Here is a 24,965-nt window from a genome sequence, read left to right as displayed (position 1 = left end):
CCTTGAATGCAAATCGTCTGATATTCGATTCCTATAATCAGATAGGATCGCCCTAAAGATGGTATTCATGATTATTAGGACGACTTTTTTATTAAATTCAAATGTGCAAATAAGTTTTGATAACAATGTCAGTCTCTGTTTGAAATTTATGAATACTATTAGTTCTACTTTTTATATACTAAGCAAAATTGAAAGTATATTAATCTTTCTGAAATAATGAAAATACTCAAATTTTAGATCAGCCAATCGAATAATCGATCAAAGAAGCACAAATCGAACAAATTAGTACTCATGGAAATATATCGCATTATTGCCAGATTTTTGCTACGTTAGATAGAGGGACCTGAAGGGATCTTTTTCGAACAAAGAACTGTCAGCCTTTCATTGGCGACTTGTCGGCAATGGTGTACTGTGTGTCGTCATTCGTTCTTTGATCAATCTTGAGATAAAAACTGCGAATATGGTAAGCACGAATGCATTTTCGGACTCTCAGGAATCTGAGTTGATAGATGAGGAAACTTACAAGGACATCGAAAACACATTGTAAGTGATTTTTGTTTAATCATCTGCTTATTGTACCGGTTCACCATGTTCGCCTCACAAGCGCTTTTAAATGCGCAGTAATTTCTATGGAATCGTTTCTTTTGTTTATTTTCATAAAGCGGAGGTACTTTGCCATTGCCGGAAAATATATCCGAATTTGATGTCCCCGAACAAAAATACGATATCTCACAACCTGACCTATCAACAATTGAGGAAAAAATTTCTATTGGAGAAAAGGGGTTAAGAAGAAAATTACAAATGGAAGAAGAAGAAGAATATTTTCTCACTCAATTATATCCGTCACTCAACGATTATTCAAATCAATTAAATTTCCAATATTCTTTTGGGGATGGTGGTGGTCAGGATTGGGTGGTAAGTATTCTGAAAATTTCTACAATTAAAAAGTTTGTATTAAATTGAATAGCAAATTTGACCTTTCAAAACATACTAACTTAATGTACAAAAAGCTACTCTGAAATTATTGAAATGTACACGTATATAAACATTTTTTAAATATATAAATATTTAACAATGACCTTATTAATAGATCTTTTGATGATGAAATAATTAATATATATTGCAGTTAGATTTTTTTATATATAATAGTTTTTAATATATATTAATGCAGTATAATATAAATGGCTAAATTTGCTGTGAAATTTATGTGATTATAGATATATTGAATTATATTTATATTTTCTAATTTAATTTAAAACAAAGTTTGTTGCCAAATAACATGTACCTACCTTGCAGATAAATTCTGCCTCTTGATGATAAATGCGATTAGATTATATAATTTTTCTATGGAATATTCCATATAAACAGCAATTTCTTGTAAGTGTCATCTTATGATACTTTTGAAATTGTCCAAAGATGAAATAAGATGATAAGTAAAGGTGAAAGTAAGAACTCCTGTTTTTGGAAGTGTTTTAATATCTTAATATTTAATGTTATTCGTTGTACATTATATTATTAAATGTATATAAATCTGCTTAAACTTTTTCGCTTAAACTCTTATCTATGAAATCCATTAGATTAATCTATTCAAATTAGAATTATGTTTAAGCAGGTTTTATATATTGCAGATATAAGTTTTTTTTTTATATAATAGATTGGTGCTAAATAAAATCAAGTATGCATGATGATTTTATTTAAATTTTTGTAAATTATTAAATTTTTATGGATTTTATATATATAAAACTTTAATTAATGTTTTATAATACATAATAATATCATCAAATAATTTAATAAGTTAATTTATGTTGTCTATTTATTTTGTTTTTGTTTAGTATTCGCAGTCATTGAAGAAAGTTTTTATCAAAATGGAAAAGACTCTACCTTTACGATTTTCGTGGGAGCCGTCAACTTCAGGTTTATTCTTACGCACAGAATTAGCTTTTGTATTAGAACAATATAAAAGCGACCCTGTTAAACGATGTCATAATCATATTGCATTAACTAATCCTGTCAATCAAAACATGAATCCTGACAGAATTAAACATGTAGTACATTGCGTTAATCATGCTTCTAGTATGTATCAAGAAGAAAATGAACATCTTTCTATCTTAACGCCACTTTGCAAACCCGAAGCTGGTTCACAATATGTACCAATGTGTTTCAAATTTTTTTGCAAAAATAGTTGCACATCTGGCATGAATCGTAGACCAACAGAATTGATATTTACTTTAGAGAATAATAATGGGCAGATTTTGGCTCGTCGAACATTATTAGTTAGAGTATGTAGCTGTCCAAAACGAGATAAACAAAAAGAGGAAACAGAATTAGAGCCAATACCTGTTAAACGAAAGCTTGTTTTACCACCAGCTAAAAAGATGCCATCCTCATCTGACATGCTTGTTTATAAAGTAGAATTAAATATTGTCGGTAAAGAGAATTATTTGTCCGTCTATAAACACGCATATGATGTTATGGCCGGTCAAGCGGCGAGAACTGGTATGCATGAATTTTTTAAGCCATATATGGATGATATATTACATAACATGCCTTAAAAAGACATATGTTTCCAAGTTTTAAATTTTCTTTTTATACTACTTATTTTTTAAAAAACTACTTATTTTTTTAAAAAGTAGATTATGAATTTTAATCATTTGTTAGCAAAAATTTATCTTTGCTTCTTAGTATTTGATAAGTTTGCATGTTCATGTTATTATAAATAATTGTGATTTTATTACATATAATTCGATATTCATAATCAAAAATTAAAGATACTAGCGTGAATCGCTAGAAATACTTCAAAGAATTTTATACGACGTATATTATAATAATATTAAGTTAATAATAATATCTATTCAATTGTCTTTCATGATATATAGAACGTTCTAAAATTTAGGAATCAAAACTTAGAACTTTAACAGGAAGATATTTTAAAAAGTCAATAAAAAATGCACAAATATCTTTCTCTTTTTCTGACTTTTTAAACATTTTTTTTTAAAGATCGACTTGTATATGTATTTATTTATAATAGTAAACATGTTTATAATCTGATATTCTAAGTAATAATTTTACGAACTTATTTCTTAATTTTTTAAGGATATTCCTGTTTTAACATTTGTTCGCGAATTTTAGAACTCTGCATGATATTACTCGTGCAAACTTATAAATTAATTATTTTGTTTGCTGTTATCTCATATAAGATAATTGATACAATATGTGTTATAAGTTACTACTTGTTAAGACATTGTATCACTGAAAAATAAATAATTTTGTTACTTCTCTCAAAACACATTTTTTGAAATGTTTTTAATATTTACTTTGCATCGATCGCAATTATAAATTTGTTGCGAATAACTGATATTATTATATATATTCTATATATTATTCTTTTCATACGTACAGTCTATCGTGTGCTCTATATTCTGATATTTGTATATCAATAGCCTTTAATGATAATGCGTTTGGCAATGAGGCAATATATTGTGAAGATAATGCAGAATCCTCGAGGCTTGCGACGGGTTTTCGCAATTGTACATCCGTATCGTTGTCACCCCAAGCATGCAGAGTCCATTCCCATCTGCTATTTGAATGTGTCATCCTTGGAGGATATGTCATCCATGCCATTTCATCTTTGCACTATATATAAAAATAAAACAAGTTTTAAATCTTTGCAAGTAGATCTACGCATTTTCGATTATCATGATTGTATATAATTCTCGTGATTAATAATAGTTTGTGTAATATTATATAATCTATAAAATTTTCATTTTATAATCGATATTCGCCAAGCCTAATAAAATCATTAATCAAGTGTCATATTCATAGAGATATCTCTTATAGATATATTTATTATTTATCTTATAGATAAGATATTTCTTATCTTATATATTTGAAATATTCTCTATCTTATTCTGTTTTTATTGCACATATATAAGTTATTCGATAAAAAAATAATTTATTTCATTTGATCTAAGTTTTTTTATAATTATAAATTTCTATTATATATCATTTATACAAATATGTATATTTTTAATTAAAATTAAAATTGATAACTTCAATGATTATATTAAATAAATCAACAAGATGTGTAGTATATTAAAGACAAATATCCGAATCAATTGAGATGATTATAAAACGCTAAACATAATATTCTTTCTACAAATACGTGAATTATTAAAACGATTACGGAATGATATACATTTTTTATTAGATTTTTATTATCTCTTGGCGATTTCTTTGCACAGAGACTTTAAGAATTAAAATAAAAAATACAAAATGTATTCTTCGCATAAATATGACAAATCATTTTGTATTGAAAGATATACCTGAAAGAAAAATATATTGTTTCCATGATGGAATATATAAAGAGCTTCATGGCCGAAAGGAAGCGGAAATGGGATTCTTGCGTTTCCGGAGTAGAAGTGAACTTGCGGTATTGCATGAGTCCTGATATGTTCCAATAATGAATCGCATGTCACTACTTCTTTACAAGATTGCAAAAACGGACATGTCAGCTGTACACAAGATATAGAATCCGTTGATCCACCCCACCTTGGTGTTTGAGGTAAGCTCAACGATTGCTGGCTGGAATCCATCGTAGATGCTTCAACAATTTGCGATGAAGAATCATTGATACGAGCTTTGCTATCTCTTGACAATTCGCCAGTACTGGCTGACTTTGTGCGATCATTCAAGGACAATCGCACACGTAAATTATTAATGTTTGTCGCTCCATCAGGAATTGTCATAGCTTCTTCTGATATTTCAGATACTTTAGTTAAATTATCCGCGGAAACAGCTTTTTCTCTGCCGCCGAGCAATAATCTGGCCAATAAGAATTGTCTTGGTTTCAACATGGCACAATTGTTCTTTGACTGATTTGCGATGGAAGTCTCTTGTCTCTTGCTACTTTTTTTACCAAACAGTTGACCGCGTAAGTTATAATGACCGGATGCGGTTTTGTTTATCGTCTCATCGTTATTCACGTTAAAGGTGTCACGAAGTACTCTATGCAATTTGTCCGCGAGAAGACATCGACCCTGACCAAGTCGGACTCTGCAAACTGGACAACGCGATGTCTTCGGTCTGCAGACGACGCATAAGATGTGGCCGTGAACACATTGCGAGACCGGAGGCGTAGCACTTTCCAAACAGATCGGGCATTCCAAGGCATGAACCTAAAAAAAAAAAAGAATTTTATGATAAACAAATTCTACATGTTTCATCCAGTTTAATTCTGGATTAATCATTTGGTTTCCTAAAGCGATGTTTAATTGAAGAGGATCGATAATAATTCTGTATTTTTTAATTTGTAAAATGTACACACCGTTCCTGACAATGCATTTGCAAGGTTTTTGGCTACATTCGGAAGTGGACCTTTCAGAGCTAGCCCAGTATCATTTTGCTCCTCTTCTTGATGTGTGTATCTCCAAATGAAAAATGTTAGATCTTGTGTATTTTCCTTGTTACGAATCAAAATAGCGATATCCTTGATTTTTAGACCCAACAAATCGGTGTCATCAATACCCAATAAACAATCACCCGATCTAATAAAACATACGAAATAATTTATATGAATAAATATGAAATCAGCTTACACAAAAATATACATTTGATTTATTAATATGATAAAATTATATTTACGTTAATATATATAACTGAAAAGTTGTATATTAACTGTGAAAAAAATATATTTTTTAAAAACTATATATTACAATGTACATCTGTACTTATTTAAAAGGTCCTAAGAGTACATGTATATCTATGATATCTGCCGATATTTTTAAAATCACATAAATCTCACCTCAATCCTGCTAAATCAGCAGGACTATTATCCTCGACATAACCGACCCACGGATATGGATCCCATTTCGACTTGGTTAAATGAAATCCGCAAGATTTGCCATGCATACACGATCCTGCGTGGACTTTTCGCATTTTAAGGACCATCTTTCCCGGTGAATGTGAATTCATATCCTCTTTTGGCAGAGATGTTATGATTTTCACGCCAGCTGCTTCCGTTAGAACTTCGGAACACGAAAAATGCGGCATACTTCTTCACACTTTATTATTGTTTTTATTATTTGTGATGATAAACAAAAATCAAGTTACAGTCTTTGCTAATATAAATTTATTAATAAAGGAAGACAAAACATACTTGAATAAATATTTCAATACTTGAATAAAATTTGAAATTGTCTTCATATGTAAAAAATTAATTTTCAAGAATTAATTTATCAATTGACTTTACTTGCTTAATATGCGTAAATCCATTTTGATCATTAAGACACTTTGAGTAGAACTGCTTTGGAAGCACCGGATTATGTCTGATTCTCAGTGAGAAAGAAAAGTCACTTGCTCGTTTACCTTCACCCATTTACACGTTCTTGACATTGTCTCTTACGTCATATTACGATGAGACAAATATATGTCGTTCCCTTTTACTCCAACACATCGATGCTTTTTTTTTAGAAATGATATTTTCAATGAAAATTACATCTCTTACAGCCAATTTAATTTACATAACATATATCTATACATGGCAGTCTTTATAATATGTGGAAATAAGTAATACTTTTAACTATAAACTTTCTTAACAATTTACAATGACAAAAATTAAATGTATAATTTACAAGAGTGTTAATATACATATTAATAATACATCTTACTAATACATTTTTGTAATGTAGACAAATATAGTAATTTGCATACATATTTTTATATCTTACACTTGATTATCATTATTTGATCGCAAGAAATCAGTTTTTATATGGAGCAAAAGAGATTGGGAGAGAATGTATTATATAATTATTGCGTATAATAAAATCTATATATACATATATATATATATGCATGCATGTTCTGTAATTTTAATAAAATTATATATATATATATATATCTTACATTTTCACTTATGCGGTATTATTAAATTGGAAGAACATATATATATATATATATATATATATATATATATATATATATAAGAGATTGTCACTGACAGGGCCGGTCAAGTTAAGACGGCAAGCAAAAATGGCAATTATTTCTGTAGACATCATTAAGAGAAACTCATCTATATTATATGATTAAATCACGCGATATGACTATAGGAAGATCAAAATATTTCAACATAAAAAATACTGCTTTTATAATATATAATATAATCATAATATATTAAATAATCGTTTTTTCCTCTTTCTCAAAAAAAGATAATCTATAATCAAATCAGATAAATTTAAAATCATATTCTTTTTATAGTCGATTATAAATAACATAAGAGTTCACTGTTCATTAGCATTGTTTGCAGTATATAAAAAAAATACTTTTGTAAAACTTAATGATTTAAAATAATTATTTAATAATTACCTAATTGTTAAAGATTATTTACGAGAATGGCAAGAGTTATTAATCTTATCTTTAATAAATTGTGCACAGATGTCTAAAGTCAGCCCCAATGGATAATATGGATAATAATATATAATTTTTGTTTAAACTAAAATAATATAGACATTGTGTAATGGGGAAGGTGACGATCTTACGCATTTGCGAATATAAAAAATTGATATTCACATAGACAAGCATAAAAAAATGTTAATTTTCTACTGATATAATATATTGAGACATTGGCTCAGTGTATGCAAGGTGGTGTGCGCCATAGCTTTGAGAACTAAGAGATCTGAGTCCAGATGCAGATCCGAGTTCTCGATAGATTGCGCCAGGGCAAGATTATGTTTCTCCACTTTTCTTAATTGTTCTTGGCAATTAGCAAAGGCATCTAACACTTCTAGTTTAACAACAGGATTTCTGCCAGAATTCCCAGGATGTTCACGTGGTGGTAACGGAGGATGGCTGCTGGCTATTGCCCTAGTATACATCTCCGTAACTGCCCGCAGCTTGTCTACCCATTCCTGGCGTGCTCGTGCATCCGTAGCTCGCAGTTTGATCATATCACCTAAAAGATCATATCTATTATAGGAGCAATTACGTTAGGATTGGATTTAACCATCGGATACTTACCTGTGGCAGAGTTGACGGTGAATGTGTTCGAATCCTCGTCACTGGGGGCTATCACAGCACCTGCTAGATATATCGAACACCGTGGCCTCTGATTCTTTTCAGATTCACTGAGAAAGTAATGCAATTCGCCAGTCTCCGGGCTCAGGATGAACCAACGATACTGCCAACCCTTCATAGCATTCGTGTATTTGTGCAGCAGACCCTCGTAGGGATGCCTCGTTTGCACGTTCATCGTTTACCGATCTCGTTTCTTGGAAACCTCTCACTCGACAAACAACGGGAATGCCACAAGAGATACGTCATCTGAGCCAGCGCGATCGTGCTCAGCTGACACATCCAGGTTAGGTCGTTATAAAAAGAAACAAAAAGAAGACTAAAATCCCGTCATCGAGAATATAATACACCCCACTCGCGGCAATTTCGGTGTCACGAGTGATTCAGTATCTTCACTGGAAATTCCCCTATTTGTGCGAAATGAATATCGGAAAATAAATGCAGATCTCTCCGAGCGAGCGCTTTTCGCCGTTTTCGTTTTCTATATCAGCTATCCATCTTCGTAAGTCACAGATCGAGATAAATCAGTATGATATAAGTCGCAAATAACGATTGTTTATAAAAAAAACCATATCAATCATATATTGTATACATATAAACAATGCAGTTAAGCGCAATCGCAGCTCTGCACGTGTTCCTTCGCGCATAAACTTCATGCAAATTCATCCGCATAAACCTTGACGTTTTATTGATACGAGATTACATGCAAATAGCCAATTATATAGGTACTCTATAGCACAAAAAAAAAACTGCGAAAAATAAAACACTTCGTATCGAATAATCGAAATCGTTAATAAGCGTGGGGAAAAACATTTTTGTGATGGGAGAATAACTTATTATACTCATTTTTTTATTAAGCTATACAAAAATCTTATTTCAAATCTAAATATCTATAGCAAAAAATAATAGAATTCTCATAAACATAAGCATGAAAATAAAATTATTCGAAACAAAAACATGATGAACGACGAACTGCAATTATGAAATCTAGATGTTATATTAGACACACAATAGAATTAAAAATAATGAAATGTGTAACTGTCCGTTTTTCGAAATATAAAAAAAATATAAGAAACGTTGTTACAGAAAATTGTATCTTATAACTTAAAAGACAAAAAATAACCCTGTGGTCAGATAATCTATAAAATTATATGTAAATTAAAACTTTTATACGAAAATTATACAAGTCCGCATTTGATCAATTCGGCACGAACATCTGGTAATTCGATTTTATAAGTATTCTTCTCATGTTCCACGATTTTAATCGTGATACCTTTACTCGGCACCACCAGCTCTGTTATCTTCTTCTGTACATCGGCCGAATAATTTCCATTATCAACTGGTGCCAAATCTGCGAGCAGTAAACAAATTTGAATATGAACATGAGAATTATTCTATTTTTAACTTTTATTTTTAACAATTTCAATACTTACTGACAATAGTACACATATTCGCCAACGCTTCAGGTGTGATAAAATCTTTAGGCATTATTCTTATGTTCTTATGTTCTACTAGCTCTGTATTTCCCCAATCAAGGAAGAAAATTTTAGACGTCGTGTCTGATTCTGTCGGATTTAAGCATACTGCCCGATACCATGCCTCTTCGTACAACGCCAAACATAATTCCTGCATTCTTGGTATATAATACTCTGTTTTATCACAATATTCTTTCAACTGAAACAAAATAAGAGTATGTTATTGTACATATTTTTTAATAATGGTAAAGTCCTTACAAATTCAACATATTGTTTACCAATGCAGGCATCACTTCAAAGATATGAGTTATTAAATCGGTATCTGCAGGACCTAACATATACATTGTTGGATCCGTCGATGAATCCAATACTACTGCTTTCACCGTATCACCTACTCGTCCTAAACTTGCGAATTCTATATTATCGAACATGTAGCATGTATGATCTGTATCAGGAAAATAGTAAATTTATAATTGTATGTAAAATGCAGTTGTATACAAAAAAAATTATATTATGACAAGACACTTAGGATACATAAATAGAAAAAACTAAAGTAAAAAAATAAGTATAAGGAAAAAATAATGCAACAATTATACGCTAATTCTGATTGAACAAAAATTTTGTGTAATAAAATATCACATTAAGAAAATCGTGTTGAAAGACTTAAATAATAGTCTATCGAAAATCTTTGCATAATAAATTACGATAAAAAGCAAATATATTGCATTAATTTTTAAAAATTTCACGCAATTTCTTGTTATTACCTTCTTCCTTTTTCCATCTTGGAATTAATAATTCCTTTAGTTTATTATTGACACATTCTCCTGTAGGCATCGTCAGACAAACTCCATCTTTTGGTGATGCACCTTCGTACGTACATGTTAGAGGTATTTCATTGCCTGTTAAATTGCGTAGATAAGCATCAACTTCTTGATTGCTCGGTACGTCACGAGGAACATCTTTCAAGAATATTTTTGTCGAACAATACCGTTGCTATAAAAACATAAACATTACAATTTAAAACTGATGTTATTCCACGTCCCCCTCCCCTCCATATTCGATGATATGATAATGTCTTCACATAATGCTTTCCCTCATATGCTGAGTGATTAGATTAGATTAATATACTGGTCTTGCTGTTTGAAATGCTGTAGAAAATTAGCCTGTGAAATTAGCAATCACGGTGTAAGTCGGTTACATAGCAAAATGCGTAACACAGAAAAAAATGAACAATATTAGTAGTAATGGATTATTTTTATGTATTCTTAGTTTCCGATCAAATCAAGCATTTTTATGTATTCTTGGTTTCCGATCAAATCAAGCACAATTATGTTTATTTTGTAGTCTTTCTGGTCTCATCTATTTAATCATGCAATCTTAACATTTTTATTGATACATACAAGATACGAAAGCAAGATGCAAAATAATGTACCGTATCAAATATAGAACTCATATATGTCAATGTATCATGTTCACACACAGTACAAAGTATGAAAATGTTTTAGGTACAAAGCATGAAAGTGCATATATTAGTATTAAAAAAAAAAAAAGAGAGAGAGAAGAAAAAAAAGAAAAAAAAAGTAAAAAGGGGGAAAGAAAAAACCAACTAGACAATAGATGGCTTCCATCGGCAGACTGAGTCTTCATGTCGAATAATTTTTCTGAATTTCAAGACAATGCTTATCGCGAATTACGTTAATTCTACGTTAATTCAACGATCTTGCAACGTAGCCTACTCAAAGCTAAATCTAATTTCATCCCTTCCTTATTAAATCGATAATCAAATTTGAAATCAATTAATCCCCGACTATTGAAAATTATTTTATTACGAAAAATATTATTCCAGCCAGGAAATGAACCTGGATCGCTCGTTTGCGATATTTTCCGTAATAAAATAATTTTCAATAGTCGGGGATTAATTGATTTCAAATTTGATTATCGATTTAATAAGGAAGGGATGAAATTAGATTTAGCTTTGAGTAGGCGACGTTGCAAGATCGTTGAATTAACACGCGATAAACATTGTCTTGAAATTCAGAAAAGTAAAAATTATTCGACACGAAGACCCAGTCTGCCAATGGAAACCATTTATTGTCTAGTTGTTTGAAACATATATCGGCTATAATTATCATTATTGTTAAAAAAAAACCAACCCCATAAAGATCAAATCAAAACAGGTGCAATAGCATGAAAAGTAAATCATTTAGAAAAGCACTGTAAATCCGACCCAACATATACATATACTTTTTTTTTTTTATCGATTAACATGGGTAAGTCACACTAACCAGTATCAAATCTTGTGGCATGAGTTGAAGATCTTTTACATTAATTTCACCTATATTGCCGAAATCAGTATATATTATCTTAACTTTATCACTATTTACTTCAAGAACCATCGCACGATATCTATTCTCGTCTTCATATGGCGCGATCACTTGATCAAAGTTATTTGGAGGTTTAGATAAATGCGGTGCTGCGATAAAGTAGAAAAAATATAAATGCAATTTTTTACATAATTATCAATTTATCTCATCATATTATTTAATCAGTTACTACCTGTCCGTGCACATAAAGCAACGCGTTGCATAATATCATTATAATATTCTACTTCAACTTCGTCTAGAGAACGAGCAAACATATGATAATGATTTCGGTAACTGGTAAGACATATCTAAAATAATAGTAAAAAATCTAATTAGAGAAAATTGAAGAAATCAAACGAAAACAAGCAATATAGCCTACAAAAGCAATCGACAGCCATGAAAATAGAGATATATAGAGATATTATATCAAACCTTAGATCCATTCTTTAGTTCGGAGGATAGGCGAATTGGTAAGTTCGCGAAATATTTACATGGCTTCACCATAGCATTTTTCACTTGCGAATTTATAATTATATTAATTTGCAGACTTTCTTGGCTCTGCTTTTTGAAGATTGCTTTAAATTCATATATTTCTCCCTTATAACATATCAAAGTGAAAATTAAATTTGAATTATATATTATATATATAAAAAATTATATATATAAAATTAAATTTGAATTATAAAGAAAAAAATGCAATAAAATATCTTAATTTAAAAGTACCTGCGATAGCGTGAAATCATTTATTTCGCACATTATTCCAAAAGCACAAATATCCAAAAACTTTTCAGGACATGCTACAATTTTATCAACTGATAAAACTCTACCTTCGTCTACTGCAATGATACGTAAATTGGACGATGTTAGGGGGCATGCCAAGACATATCCTCTGTACCAGCCATCTTTGAATTTACCACAAACCAGTTCTTCTATTTTTGGTCTAAAAAGATATGTTTTTATTTTAATTTATGCTTAATGATTAATATTTAGTAAATATTTGTTTCTGTACATTTTGTACATAATAAATGCACTCTTACTTATAATTTGCGCTTCTTAGTTGCTCTTTCTTACATTCATCTTGCATCTCAGACAAAATAGTTTCAATCATAGCATTATAAACAATTGGACAAAAAGTTGCACCATAAACATCTTTTTGTATCAATTCATGAATTTCTATATAACCTTCAATTGGTAATTCGGAAATTCTTTCTTGAATCAATAAGTCGGCACAAGCGTCCAAAATATTAGGTATCGGAATCGCAATGTTTGTACTTTTATTTGATGATACTTGTGAATTTTCTTTTTCTTGCGGCACAATTTTTTTCGCTACATCTTTTGAAGTACTCTCCACTGCACGTGAAGATACAGTTGTCGATTGCTCTTGCACTTCTACTGTTATTGTTTTTTCAGCATCGATGGACAACATTCTAACAGAAATTTGCTCGTCTTCTTTTAGATTTCTATATTTATAACTTGTACCATTTGCTAAGCGAATTTTCCTAGCAAATTTGGGAGCTTTAATCAGGTTTCCTATATCTTTAATTTCAGCAGCTTCGTCTAGTATCTCATCGTTGCCAAAATCAATAAAATGAACTTTAGTAGGGCGTAAAGATATTACCATGGCTCTGTGCCAAAGACCTTCATACAGTACGCCGTAAATTTCACCGATAATTGGTTGCACGTTACGTGATTTCACTGCGACATTTTGCAATTCTATCATTAAATCTTTACGTGCTTCTCTATCCTCCAATTTGTATATCCAATATTCATCACTATTTAATGTTATTATAATTTCAACGGTTATAAATTTTGTTTTCGACAAATGAGTATCTTTATAAAAATCCAAATCATCGTTCACCGATATATCATTAGAAACTTTTTGCCTATTGATTTTTCCTTTGTTGTTATTGAAAGAACTATTATCACTCTGAAAGCCGTTTCTTTGATAAGATTGACTTTTATCATCGTTGCAAGTTCTTTTTCTTACATTGACATCGTAATCAAGTCTTTTTTTCATACTAGTTTTCATACTAGTTTTATTTAAATCGTCTTGGCGATCATAATTTTGATTAGAACTAGAGGTTGCGGAATATGTGTCGCTTTTTCTTGATTGATCAGTATTCTCGTTAGTATCATATCTGTGCAATCGATATTGAGAAAGTTCTTTGTCTACATTTGTCGATAAGTTTGTCATTTTAGTTTGAGATACATTATTATCACGTTGAGCAGATAAATGTTTATCTTCAATACCATTCACAGAACTACCCTCTGCATTACTTCTGTGCATACTGTCATTTCTATTTGTATTGTTCGAATTCTCTGCTTGTATTCCATTAAATGTGTTAGGCCGCCTCAGTTTCACATCATTAGATTTAATTATTTCATCATTCATATATGATGTCCTTTTCATTTGGTTCATACCTTGATTAATTTGCAACAATGACATATTAGTATCTATTTCTTCCACTAATGCCCTGTGAAAAAAATTTATAAATACAAGTTTTGTAATTATTAAAAGCGGATTGGAGTAAATAAAACAAATATGTTTTTAATATGTAACATCTACTTTATTAATATCTAAATAATAAAAGTATCTGTAATATTCTGTTTAGAGTAATTAACATTAAAAACATATATTCTTTTACTTAGTTGCTTAAGTATAAAGCATAGATTATAAATTATGAATATAATTACGGAATACGATTACACTCGGCCTGATGTCGCGACCAATCTTTTACTTGACATGCTTTGCTACAATAATGCGTATAACACTTCTCACAAAATTTATTTGTCTTTATAGAACAGACGATACATTTGTACACTTCATTCTTAAATTTATCTTTGGAACATTCATATAATCCCTACATAGAAAAAAAAATATAATTAATTATTTCTCTAAAACGTAATCACTTTTGTAACATGTTAGTTGTATTATTAATTATATTAATGAAATGGATTAATTGTATAGTAAATAAAATAATTTCAACATATATGATATGATATGACATATATGAAATTTTTATATTATATATGCATATTTGCATTTGCGTGATTGTAACATACATTTTTTCGTTGTTCGTGTACTGTTGTAATATATTCTTCAATCTTAGGATCTGGTTCTGGAAATTCATACAACGTATAACCGCGTCCAAGAGAAACATGTCTTTTTCCATCTGGTGTAACATTTATCACACCTCTAAAATAAAAAACTATATAAAATGCAAAAAAAATGCAAAAAATTTAAACAGTTATTGTGATGTATTTTTTTTAACCTTGTCCACAATCTATTAGTTTTTGCAAAAGGATCCTCAATCTCCTGAAATACTTGCGAGGACGAAGGCAAAGATGATGATTCGCCATCTGCATATATATGTGGAATTGCAGGTTTACGGGTACTATTTAATAATTGACCCCGACCCATACCTTGACTATAATTAAATATATATTACATTATTACACATATTACAAACAATAGAATCACATTGAGAAACTATATATATATATATATATATATATATATATATTTATCTATCTATCTATCTATCTATCTTCGTGCTTTGTTATATATAAAATTTTAATTTATATTCAATGTTAAAAGCATTTTCTATTCTTTAAAATTTCTAATGTCCTAAAAATTGGATATTTTTTCAAATAATCAATGTAACACGCCTTATAATTCATTTATATTAAAAAAAAATCAAAATATATCAAACATGTTTAAATGTTCATTTGATTATTAATTATTGTTATAATTTAATTATTAATATATTTTGCTTACTATTTTATATCATTTTGAACAGATGGTGACTCTTCAACGTTTACTATTTTTGGTTTTTCAGAAATTTCTGATATGTTTGATTTTTCTGGCACTTCTTCTTTCATAGAACTTCTGTTTTTTGCAAGTGCTATTTTCAGATACAACGGTCTTTTATCATTAAGCTCTCGTATAGCTAATTCAGCTTCACGAAATGATTCATATGTAATATAGGCCCAATTAGCATTACAAGGATGGAACATTCCAAGAATTTTACCATATTGACTAAAGATATCTCTAATGGCATCCTTAAAAATGTCATACATGTTATGAACCATGTTATTAAATAGATATCTCATTATTTTAAATATAGGTAATATGTATATATAACATTATAAATCATGAAGAACAAATATATATACAAGAATCAAGTCAAAAGAAAAATTATATTAAAAAGGAAAATGCAAAACTTCTTAATCATAATTAATTAAATTAATAAATTATACCTTATTTAACTCTATTGGCAAATTATTCACATATATTGTATATTCTGCATCCGTCCTGTAAATAACATAAGCATAAAAAAATCATGTACAAGAATATAAGTTTGTACAATTACTATATGCAAATTTAGTCTCATTGTAAATTATTTAGTATTAACGTCCATTTCTATCAATGTTAATTTTAACTAATAACTAATAACTATCAATATCAATTTCTATCAATATTAATTTTAACTATCAAATTAATTTATCTTTTTTAACTCTAAAAAGAGTAAATTTAAACCGAGATTAAAGTTGATCTATATTGATAAAAATGTAGATACAAAAAAAAAATATATTCCACAAATATTTAATAATTCCTGCCGACTTTGCAATGTATCACTTGCAAGAAGCAAGATAGATTCCATCTAATTATGTTGCTTTGTTCTTACCGATCAACAATCGGCTCGATATTCATATCGTTAAAATATGCCATGTTGTGTATCAATTCTCTCTTATAAAGTTTTTTCGTCGTAAAATTCTTCCTCGTTCTTTACGATACGTAGTATAGATATTGCGCAAGAAACTGTTTTCCAACCGCTCGAATACTACTGAATGATTCGAATACAACAAAGAACAGTTGACCTGCAACAACGTGTATTAGCGTAGGATCTCGAAATATCTATGTAAACACGTGGGAAAAAAAAAAAACGCCGCGGAAGAAAAAGAGCCATAAGTTTGTATATACGTTTGTGCAAACATGTCTGTGAAAGAAATTCACTTAAAAAAAAAAAAAATCTGAACGATTCGAATGGACGAATCGAAATCTTCTATACCTTCCAAAGAATAGAGAGGAGTAGCATTTCATTCTCCTTTCTACACTTTCTACACTCGAAATGAGACTAATGCACTTCGGGATAAAGTAAATAAACGAACTTAAAATTGAACACCATGTTTAACAGAATACAATGACTTATATCTTGCAATTATTTAAAAATTTAGGGGACATTGGACTATTTCTTTTACAGTTAAAAAATACAATTTTGCACAAAATAAAAATGGCTACATTCAGCAACAAAAGTAGTTTATTAATAGCTTCCCGCTAGTTGAATTATACTTTTAGATCTGTACTAAGATAGGACCAAATTATACGGTGTATCTTCAGTAAGTTACTAGATTATCTAGGTACGAGAAATAGCATCGTGTTTAAACTTTGGTTTATAAGTGCGTTCCATTTCTCGCATGATGCATCATTTATCCTTGTTATTTATTTAAATTGTGTAATATTCGAGAGTATATCTCGTTTTTTATCATGCTGTATTGAGCTGAGTTGAGAAACACTGGGGCTGCGTTCCGATATTCACTACAAGTACTGAAAATCTATAATATGTGATCTATACGTGACCTGAACTATATATTTTCAGTACTATACGATATTCAGTATATACTGTCAGTGAATATCAGAACGCAGCCTGGATGTATCATTTTATCTGTTTTTCGTCGAATATTAAACGATTAAACTTGGGTGCACTCGTTATTTCTGAACGCATCCCTGGACTAAATTTTCCTACTCGTTTTCGCTAAATTTCAGGGGATCAGTTGTATATCTTGAAACGAAATGAAAATTACCAATTACAAATTTACTTTCGACATAAGGAGATATTCCAATGAATTTCTACACTTTTGTAATTTTCACTTCGTTTCAAAATACGTTAACCTCCAAGATTCACATTCTGAATCCTCTTTCATTAATAAGTCTAAAAATGGCTCATAGCCAATCAGAAAGCTTATAAGCTATCTTTAAAAGCATTTTTATTAATAAGATTCAGAATGAGATATTTTGTGTATTAGTTATTAAAAAAAATAAAAAAAAAAACCAAATCATATATTTAAAGATAAATAATGCAAATTCAACCAAAACGAAAAGGTTTTCATTTCAAATACGAGTATACGTTAATTCAGCTATCAAGAACAAACCTTACGAGTCCAACATTTCCCGCGCTTAAGGTTATTAAACATGGCGACCTCAATATTATTTTATTGAGATTGAAGATTTTTACCGTTCATCATATATGAAGAATGCTCTCTATTAAATTAATTATACTAAACATATTTACTATATTCCGTCACTTTTTAATAGCAGAAAAAAGGAGAGGAAGGGAGGTACAATCGAGTTAACTAATGAATACGCGATTTTGATATTACATCAATTGAATGTTTCTCTTCCTTTTCGTTATTGTCCTTTTCTCGATATTAAATTTGACGATCGAAATCACTATTAGCTTATTGTTAAACATCCATAAAATGACTTATGACTTACTCTGATGGTTTCACTATTCACCGCTACTCATTTGATCCACATGTTTTCGCGATCGTACTACAAAGCACTCGAAAGAATGCGAGACTGAATGGGATTGTCGAATTATGTCTACCAATCACGTTGCGAGATCCCTCCCTTTACACACTTTGTTAAAATTGTACCAAATCAACACGCAAAAATATTACTAGGAAAATCGATGCAAAAGAGATGTGTCCGTGCAAGAAAATAGAGACATAGCAACATTTAAACGTAAATCGATAAAATTTCAAGTTTCACTCATATGTCACGATGAACATGAAGAAAGAGAAAAACAAGTATCTCGTCACGAATCACGCGTGAAATGGAGGAATTAGACGAAAACTTGACAATCAAAGTCCTTGAGATTCAACGTCACCGTTCTCTTTTCCGCGCGCAAAACAAGTGATATTGGAATGAAAATTCACACCAAGTTGCGGTCGGAACGGGGGACTGCAGGAAGGTGCGCGCAAGCGCATAAGTGGAGGGGATGGAGGGCATGCGGCGATTGGCCAGCGCCGCGGACTGGCCGACGTTCGTTCGCGAGACGTGTCATGTGACCCGATCCTCTATTTATGCAAACATCACCGATCACTCGGCCCCCACAGTCTCGTGGCAAACAATAACAAACAACATACGTCGTCACTCTTCCGCGCTCCGACCGATTTCTCGTCCGATTTCTCGCGCGTTTCCCCTGAGTCGTGTGCTCGCGTACAACGCGACGTCCGTCTGTGGCTGCAGGCTCGGGCGATCGTAGGCGCGCTCGGTTACGATTGCGGATTCTTGTCGTGCGGAGGCTCGCGGTGTGAGAGCCCTGCCGTGTCGTTTCGAGTCGATTCGAGTTGAATCGAATCGAGTCTATTCGACGACTCGGTGGGGAAGAAGACTGAAATTCAGCCTGGTCTTGCCGCGTGATGCTGTCAACCGTGGAAAATGCCTGCTAACGAGAGACGCGCGTTGCGTGCGTGCTGTATGCACGCGTGGACCAATATGTAATATCCGACGTGTGTACACTGCCGTTCTCCCCGAGTTGAGTGAGTCAGTTTTCAGCGTTCCAGGTTTACCAGGCGAGCTAGAATAGCTTACGTTCCCTCGTGGTCGTGTGTACGCGAGGCGTCCGTGAATCGATCGTGCGACACGAGGTGAGGACGAGTCAAAATCGAGCGGCGACTCGAGGCAGCTCGCAAACGAGACGATAAGCCGCGCGCGCGGCTTCCTCTCTGTCTCTTTCTCTCTCTCCTCCTCTTGTTATCACCTCGTGGACGTTGTCCACTCGTAATCGTGCTGTCACGGGAATAGAATAAGCGCGATCCATCTCGGTATCCTTTCCGGATACATTCATCGCTCGAAGAGAAATCGGAGATCGAGTTTGGGACAATATCGATTTATCTAGCGAACTTTTGTGCATCATAGAGGAGCAATCTCCAAACGTGTAATCATAGCGCGCACGGACGCGCTCGTGGCTGATGGACGACTTCAAGTTCAACGACTTCTCCTTAGCCAGCACGATGGATAGCATAGTAAAACAAGAACCCGTTCAGGAAATGAATTCAGCTTCGGCATCTGTGCCGATACCAGGGGGACACAGAGGCACCACGCGAGGAGCGTACGACCAGTTCTCGCCATCCCCTCTAGCAATCTCCTCTGGTTGGGATATAAGAGCTGATAATATGGATTATCCCTTTAAAATGGATCCGGATCAGATGGATATCTCATTTAAAATGGACGAAGATGATATATTCCAGGTAGATAAGGCTGAGCTCATCCAGGGACCAACTCTGGCTGAATTAAATGCCAATGACGATACTCTATTGGGAGATCTAAACTTTGACGATCTATTGCTGCCTGAGGAAAGGGTGCCGACAAAAGGGGAATTCTCTGCTCCATTGACTGGCTCTCTGTTTAGTAATAGCATAGGATTTGCACCTAGTAGTTTTCCTCAATCTGGAGTTACACATCGTAGTTGCCCTACATATACCAATATATGTGGTTTTAATGTAAATAGAGGATCGAATGTTGTGGATAATGCAGAAGCTGTTAGTCCTACAGCGTTTCCTAGTCCTGGCACTAGTAATATTGCAGGTATATCTAATAAATTTACCTTATTTTTCAATAATAATATCATTAAGCAAGAGTATCTCTTTAATATTTAATAGCATAAATAATTAAATAGTATTAAATAATATAGATATGCTTATTTATTGTTTATAATAAAAACATTACAATTAATTCAGGTAGTTCAACAGCAAGCTCATCGACTTCGCCACATCCCGTGGCTCGGCCCATTGGTACATCCACTTTACACGAGCTACTTATGAAAAGAGGTGATAATCCATTTAATAATCCAGTATCCAATCAGGCGGATAATGTCTCTACGATAGGCAGTAAACCTAAAGTATCGAGACTTTCTATGTCTGCTCCAACGCAGACAATGGGACATTTGGATCAAATCTGGGCCCACAGGGAACCACGACAACATCTTTTGAGTACCGGTAGCTTGGTAGAGGCAGGATCGACCAGTAGTCTGAGCACTGGAGGTGCGCTAAGTCCTGATCCACTCTGTATCGATCCTTTGAGCCATGATGAAGGTTATGAAGATAGTGATGATGATAGTGACCATTATGATGACTACAGCAGTGATAATGGTATATTTATATTGTTTACCATATATTGTTTTTAGATTATTATATGATGACTTTTTGCAGAACAAAAACAAATTCATCAACTTATCTTACATTTTATTAAATGTTTTATAAATTAAAAGGAATTAAAATGCAGCTACATTATCTATGTATCTACTTCTAGATAGTGGAAGTGATGGAGAGGATCAGAGCAATAACAGAGTAGGAACAGGAACCATAGAATTAAAAGAAAATAGGCATAGTAAGAAAGAAAGATTCTTCTGGCAATACAACGTTCAAGCGAAGGGACCAAAAGGACAACGATTGATCGCTCGAGCGCGTTTGGAGGATCCACATGTCTTAAATGAAGCGACTGATCCAGTATTTAGTCCTCATTGTGCCCTCAGAGGAATTAAGCATAGTGGAAAAGCACGAAAAGGCGACGGAAACGATCTTACACCCAATCCTCGCAAGCTTCATAATATTGGACGAGAATTAGATAAATTAAATCGCATTATAAATGATATGACACCTGTTTCAGAATTACCTTTTCCAGCAAGACCGAAAACACGTAAAGAAAAAAATAAACTAGCTTCACGCGCATGTCGTTTAAAGAAAAAAGCTCAACACGAAGCTAACAAGATAAAACTGCATGGACTCGAAGCAGAACACAGTTGAGTAAACGTCGAGAGAGATAGAGAAATTGTCTCATTAAAATATAACATTTCAAATGTATTAAAAAAATGAATTCTTTTTAGGACGTCTTATACAAGGTATATCACAGGCTAAGCATACGCTCGCTGCTAAATTAGCTGAATCCAATCCCGAGACGCAAGAAGAGCTCACACGACAAATGGAGAAATGTTGCAAGTTGGCTACTAGTAAGTAATAATTTATTTTTTTTTTACACATATATGCACATATGTATAAAATGTAATACATATGTAATATATAAATAAAATACATACAAATATACACATATATATATATATATATATATATATATATATATATATATATTTAAGAGTCATCACTTTAACATATATACAAACTTTTAATTACAGAAATGCGAATAGCAAATCATTCAACAGAATTTGTGAACAAGGTATTGGACAACGTTAGAGCCGGTATTCCCGATGGCGGCATTGATAATTTTTAATGCAATAGCGAAAATTTGTTTTCCTATAAAGTTTACGTCGTGTATACATCTTACGTGTATATATCTTTAGAAAAACATGCTATGTCTCTAGATATATAGAATAATGTTGCTTTTTATCTTAAAGTTGCTGAATGCTTCAGAAGGCAGACTTACAGTTAACTTATTGGTTAATGAATAATTAACAAATATATATATATGTTATTTCAGAAAATGTTAACCGATATAAATGAGAAACGAAACCTTGATATGTATTGGTTTATCTTTGACATTTTCGAATCGATAATTTTTTTTCTACGAAAATATCTGCATTTTCGCCTATTGTATATATTGGTCAATCTGTATATAACATTTTTCATGCATCACGTATGATAGTTTCAATAATGTGTTTATGCGAAGAATACGGTTTTTTTTTTTACAAATTAGCTGCAAATGTATGACTTTTTTTTTAGAAAATGATTATATATCCTGATGAAAGTGCAAAGAAAAAAGTGCCGAATGTCACTTAATAATTATATCAGATTAGATATATCATCAATGTCCATTATCAATCAGCGTTGCATATATTATGATTTTAAATTTAATTTTCAAATTTCAATAAATGTGCATCATATGCAGAAAAATATTTGGCCTTTTTCGAAATGATTTCAAAATAATGATAGTAAAATTTAATTTAATTTATATGTGTAAAATTTTTATTACGTTTAATCGCATTTGCTGAATTTGAAATATTTTAGTGATTTTTTTTTTTCTAAACAAGTATAATTAAGTATAATGACATTCTTGCGTAATCATTAACAATGATCAAGGTTTCGAAATTATTGATGGGAGATGATGCAACAATACTAAGAATTGACATTGATGATCTTTTTTCTTTTTAATATTCGGACGCGACGATGTAGTTTTAATCGTAATAGTAAAAGATCTTAGAACGTGCGTTAGCTGCACTTATAGAAACGAGCTTTGAATTATATAGTTGTTTGCTGTTTGCTGACTCGATCTACCTCAGGACGAAACGCTATACCTACGTACATATATATTTGGATTATATAAAGATTAAAATAATGATGTATGTGGAAAGATTGTAATCGTGGCGCGAGATGAGGTATCACTGCTTTGGAATCTTAGAAAAAAGAACGAATATGTAATGTATATCACATTTACATCTCACGTACGACGATTGTTTAAAATTATACGCCGCGATTAGAATTATATTTTGCTAATCACTAATATACACATACATATATTTTAAATATGCAAAATGTTAATCCATATTATATTCATACTAATATTTTTTTAATCGATTTTTGTATGTAAAGCTACGCTAAAGATCATAGTGATTATATGAGAGAAGAAAAAAAAGAACGTGTGGATATATAGTCATACGATTATATATATATATATATATAGATATATATATATAGATATATAGATATATAAATACAGATGTTGTATAATCCTTATTGAATCGTTATGCAGTCTAATTTATTGTTATGCGGGGTACCACCGTAGGTTTCATTCGCTGTGTATGTACATCAGTAAAAAGTTAATGTGTGTAATATCAGTGTAGCACGAGACGTCATCTCCGATATCACCGTAATCACAAGCGTGCGGAAAAATGTTGCGTGTAATAAGAATAACTTTTTCTTTTCTCCCACAATGCGATACGCGCTCACCCGTCGCAAAAAATGTCGCTTTATTGTTTCGACGATGAATCCAATACTTCTTATAATGATGCGCCTGCTTGCGCGCGTTCGTTTATTCGTTTATTCGTTTATTCACGCACTCCGATACCTACATCCGTGAGGACGAACGCGCGTAATCTTTTGTTATCGCGCCGGTCGCTGTAAGACGTAAAATTGAAGTTAGCGAGCGAGTGCATTCCTGGCGTTAATCGTGCTAAAATCGAGTTATGGCAAACGACCCGAGGATAAACCGATCAGAATGTATAATGATGGTTGAATTATTTTTATTCTAATAAAAAAAAAAAAAAAAAACATGCGAACGGCAAAAACGGATTTTTCATTATATCATTTAGAGGCGATGATGTTACACTTGAGATGGGTTTTCCCTATAGAGAGCAAGAAGTGACCAGGAAAAAAAAAAAAAAATGAATCTGAAATGTAAATCTAATAAATGCGTAAGAGAAAAAATATATGATCATTTGTGTCGCGAAGATCCCGCGAGAGGTGATACGCTACTGCTTCAATCCAGAGTCATTAGTCATCGATCGTCCGATCCTCCGGCCATTCTCATTTAATTGATATGACTCGAGCGTGACTCTAGCGCATTAAGTCACCCGATTTCCGCGTGTCTCCCAATGCGGACAAACCAGGACAAACATCGCGTAACGATAAATATGCGGTAGTCATGCGCACTTTACATAAAAAAAATACATGAAAAATGGAAAACCTGAAAATCGATGGCTTAGAAAAACGTAGATATATCGAAATTTATTACGAGATCTTTGTTTAGTATATAATATCAATTTTAATTTATTATTATTATAGAACAATATTTGACTTTTATTTAAAACTACTGGCGAAGTCGGGATATCTGCTAGCTATAACTTTCTCCTAAATCAATAATCAAATTAATAATACCGATTACCGTTTCCTCCCTTCGCCAAGGAAGGATTTTTATCATGTTAAATATCATCCTAGTCAGAATTCGAATCTAAATCAGCTAGACCTCTCTGCTATTCGGAGGAAGGTG

The 24,965-nt window shown here is 31.9% G+C and overlaps 5 protein-coding genes across 9 annotated transcripts; 2 read left to right on the top strand and 3 right to left on the bottom strand.

Annotated features, from left to right (window-relative positions):
- Positions 1-245: 245 nt before the first annotated feature.
- On the top strand, positions 246-3,284 carry p53 (transcription factor p53). The gene is made up of 3 exons (XM_011647804.3): positions 246-543; positions 663-915; positions 1,833-3,284. Exons 1-3 carry the CDS (start codon positions 461-463, stop codon positions 2,550-2,552), a joined length of 1,056 nt encoding a protein of 351 aa, XP_011646106.1. The 5' UTR covers positions 246-460; the 3' UTR covers positions 2,553-3,284.
- On the bottom strand, positions 1,459-6,346 carry LOC105432839 (uncharacterized). Of its 2 annotated transcripts, XM_011647803.3 has the most exons (5): positions 5,801-6,346; positions 5,324-5,543; positions 4,323-5,174; positions 3,398-3,633; positions 1,459-3,249 (listed from the first exon to the last, which is right to left on the bottom strand). In XM_011647803.3, the coding sequence occupies exons 1-5, from the start codon at positions 6,046-6,048 to the stop codon at positions 3,234-3,236; spliced, it is 1,572 nt and encodes a 523-aa protein (XP_011646105.2). In that variant the 5' UTR covers positions 6,049-6,346; the 3' UTR covers positions 1,459-3,233. The 2 variants fall into 2 exon arrangements, with proteins under 2 accessions (XP_011646105.2, XP_088938614.1); XM_089082488.1 differs by having other exon boundaries at positions 1,459-3,633.
- A 143-nt stretch (positions 6,347-6,489) lies between these two features.
- Positions 6,490-8,753, bottom strand: LOC105432842 (oxysterol-binding protein-related protein 11). Its single transcript, XM_011647805.3, has 2 exons — positions 8,011-8,753; positions 6,490-7,945 (listed from the first exon to the last, which is right to left on the bottom strand). The coding sequence occupies exons 1-2, from the start codon at positions 8,240-8,242 to the stop codon at positions 7,593-7,595; spliced, it is 585 nt and encodes a 194-aa protein (XP_011646107.3). The 5' UTR covers positions 8,243-8,753; the 3' UTR covers positions 6,490-7,592.
- A 140-nt stretch (positions 8,754-8,893) lies between these two features.
- On the bottom strand, positions 8,894-18,854 carry vret (vreteno). 4 transcript variants are annotated; one of them, XM_011647807.3, is made up of 16 exons: positions 18,459-18,854; positions 16,591-16,783; positions 16,163-16,217; positions 15,681-15,964; positions 15,175-15,330; positions 14,966-15,098; positions 14,597-14,763; positions 12,940-14,376; positions 12,626-12,842; positions 12,335-12,499; positions 12,096-12,210; positions 11,825-12,012; positions 10,304-10,532; positions 9,818-9,984; positions 9,498-9,738; positions 8,894-9,415 (listed from the first exon to the last, which is right to left on the bottom strand). In XM_011647807.3, the coding sequence occupies exons 2-16, from the start codon at positions 16,632-16,634 to the stop codon at positions 9,243-9,245; spliced, it is 3,771 nt and encodes a 1,256-aa protein (XP_011646109.2). In that variant the 5' UTR covers positions 16,635-16,783; positions 18,459-18,854; the 3' UTR covers positions 8,894-9,242. The 4 variants fall into 4 exon arrangements, with proteins under 4 accessions (XP_011646109.2, XP_011646110.2, XP_011646108.2 ...); XM_011647808.3 differs by lacking the exon at positions 18,459-18,854 and adding an exon at positions 16,887-17,635; XM_011647806.3 differs by lacking the exon at positions 18,459-18,854 and adding an exon at positions 16,975-17,635.
- Positions 18,855-19,081: 227 nt separating this feature from the next.
- On the top strand, positions 19,082-24,405 carry REPTOR (repressed by TOR). Its single transcript, XM_011647810.3, has 5 exons — positions 19,082-20,555; positions 20,708-21,118; positions 21,279-21,767; positions 21,853-21,975; positions 22,159-24,405. Exons 1-5 carry the CDS (start codon positions 19,940-19,942, stop codon positions 22,251-22,253), a joined length of 1,734 nt encoding a protein of 577 aa, XP_011646112.2. The 5' UTR covers positions 19,082-19,939; the 3' UTR covers positions 22,254-24,405.
- The last annotated feature ends 560 nt before the right edge of the window (positions 24,406-24,965 follow it).

Source organism: Pogonomyrmex barbatus, unplaced genomic scaffold, assembly GCF_055798465.1.
Source record: "Pogonomyrmex barbatus isolate J1 unplaced genomic scaffold, ASM5579846v1 scaffold6, whole genome shotgun sequence".
Lineage (NCBI taxonomy): Eukaryota > Metazoa > Arthropoda > Insecta > Hymenoptera > Formicidae > Pogonomyrmex > Pogonomyrmex barbatus.
This window is presented reverse-complemented; position numbering and strand designations above follow the sequence as displayed.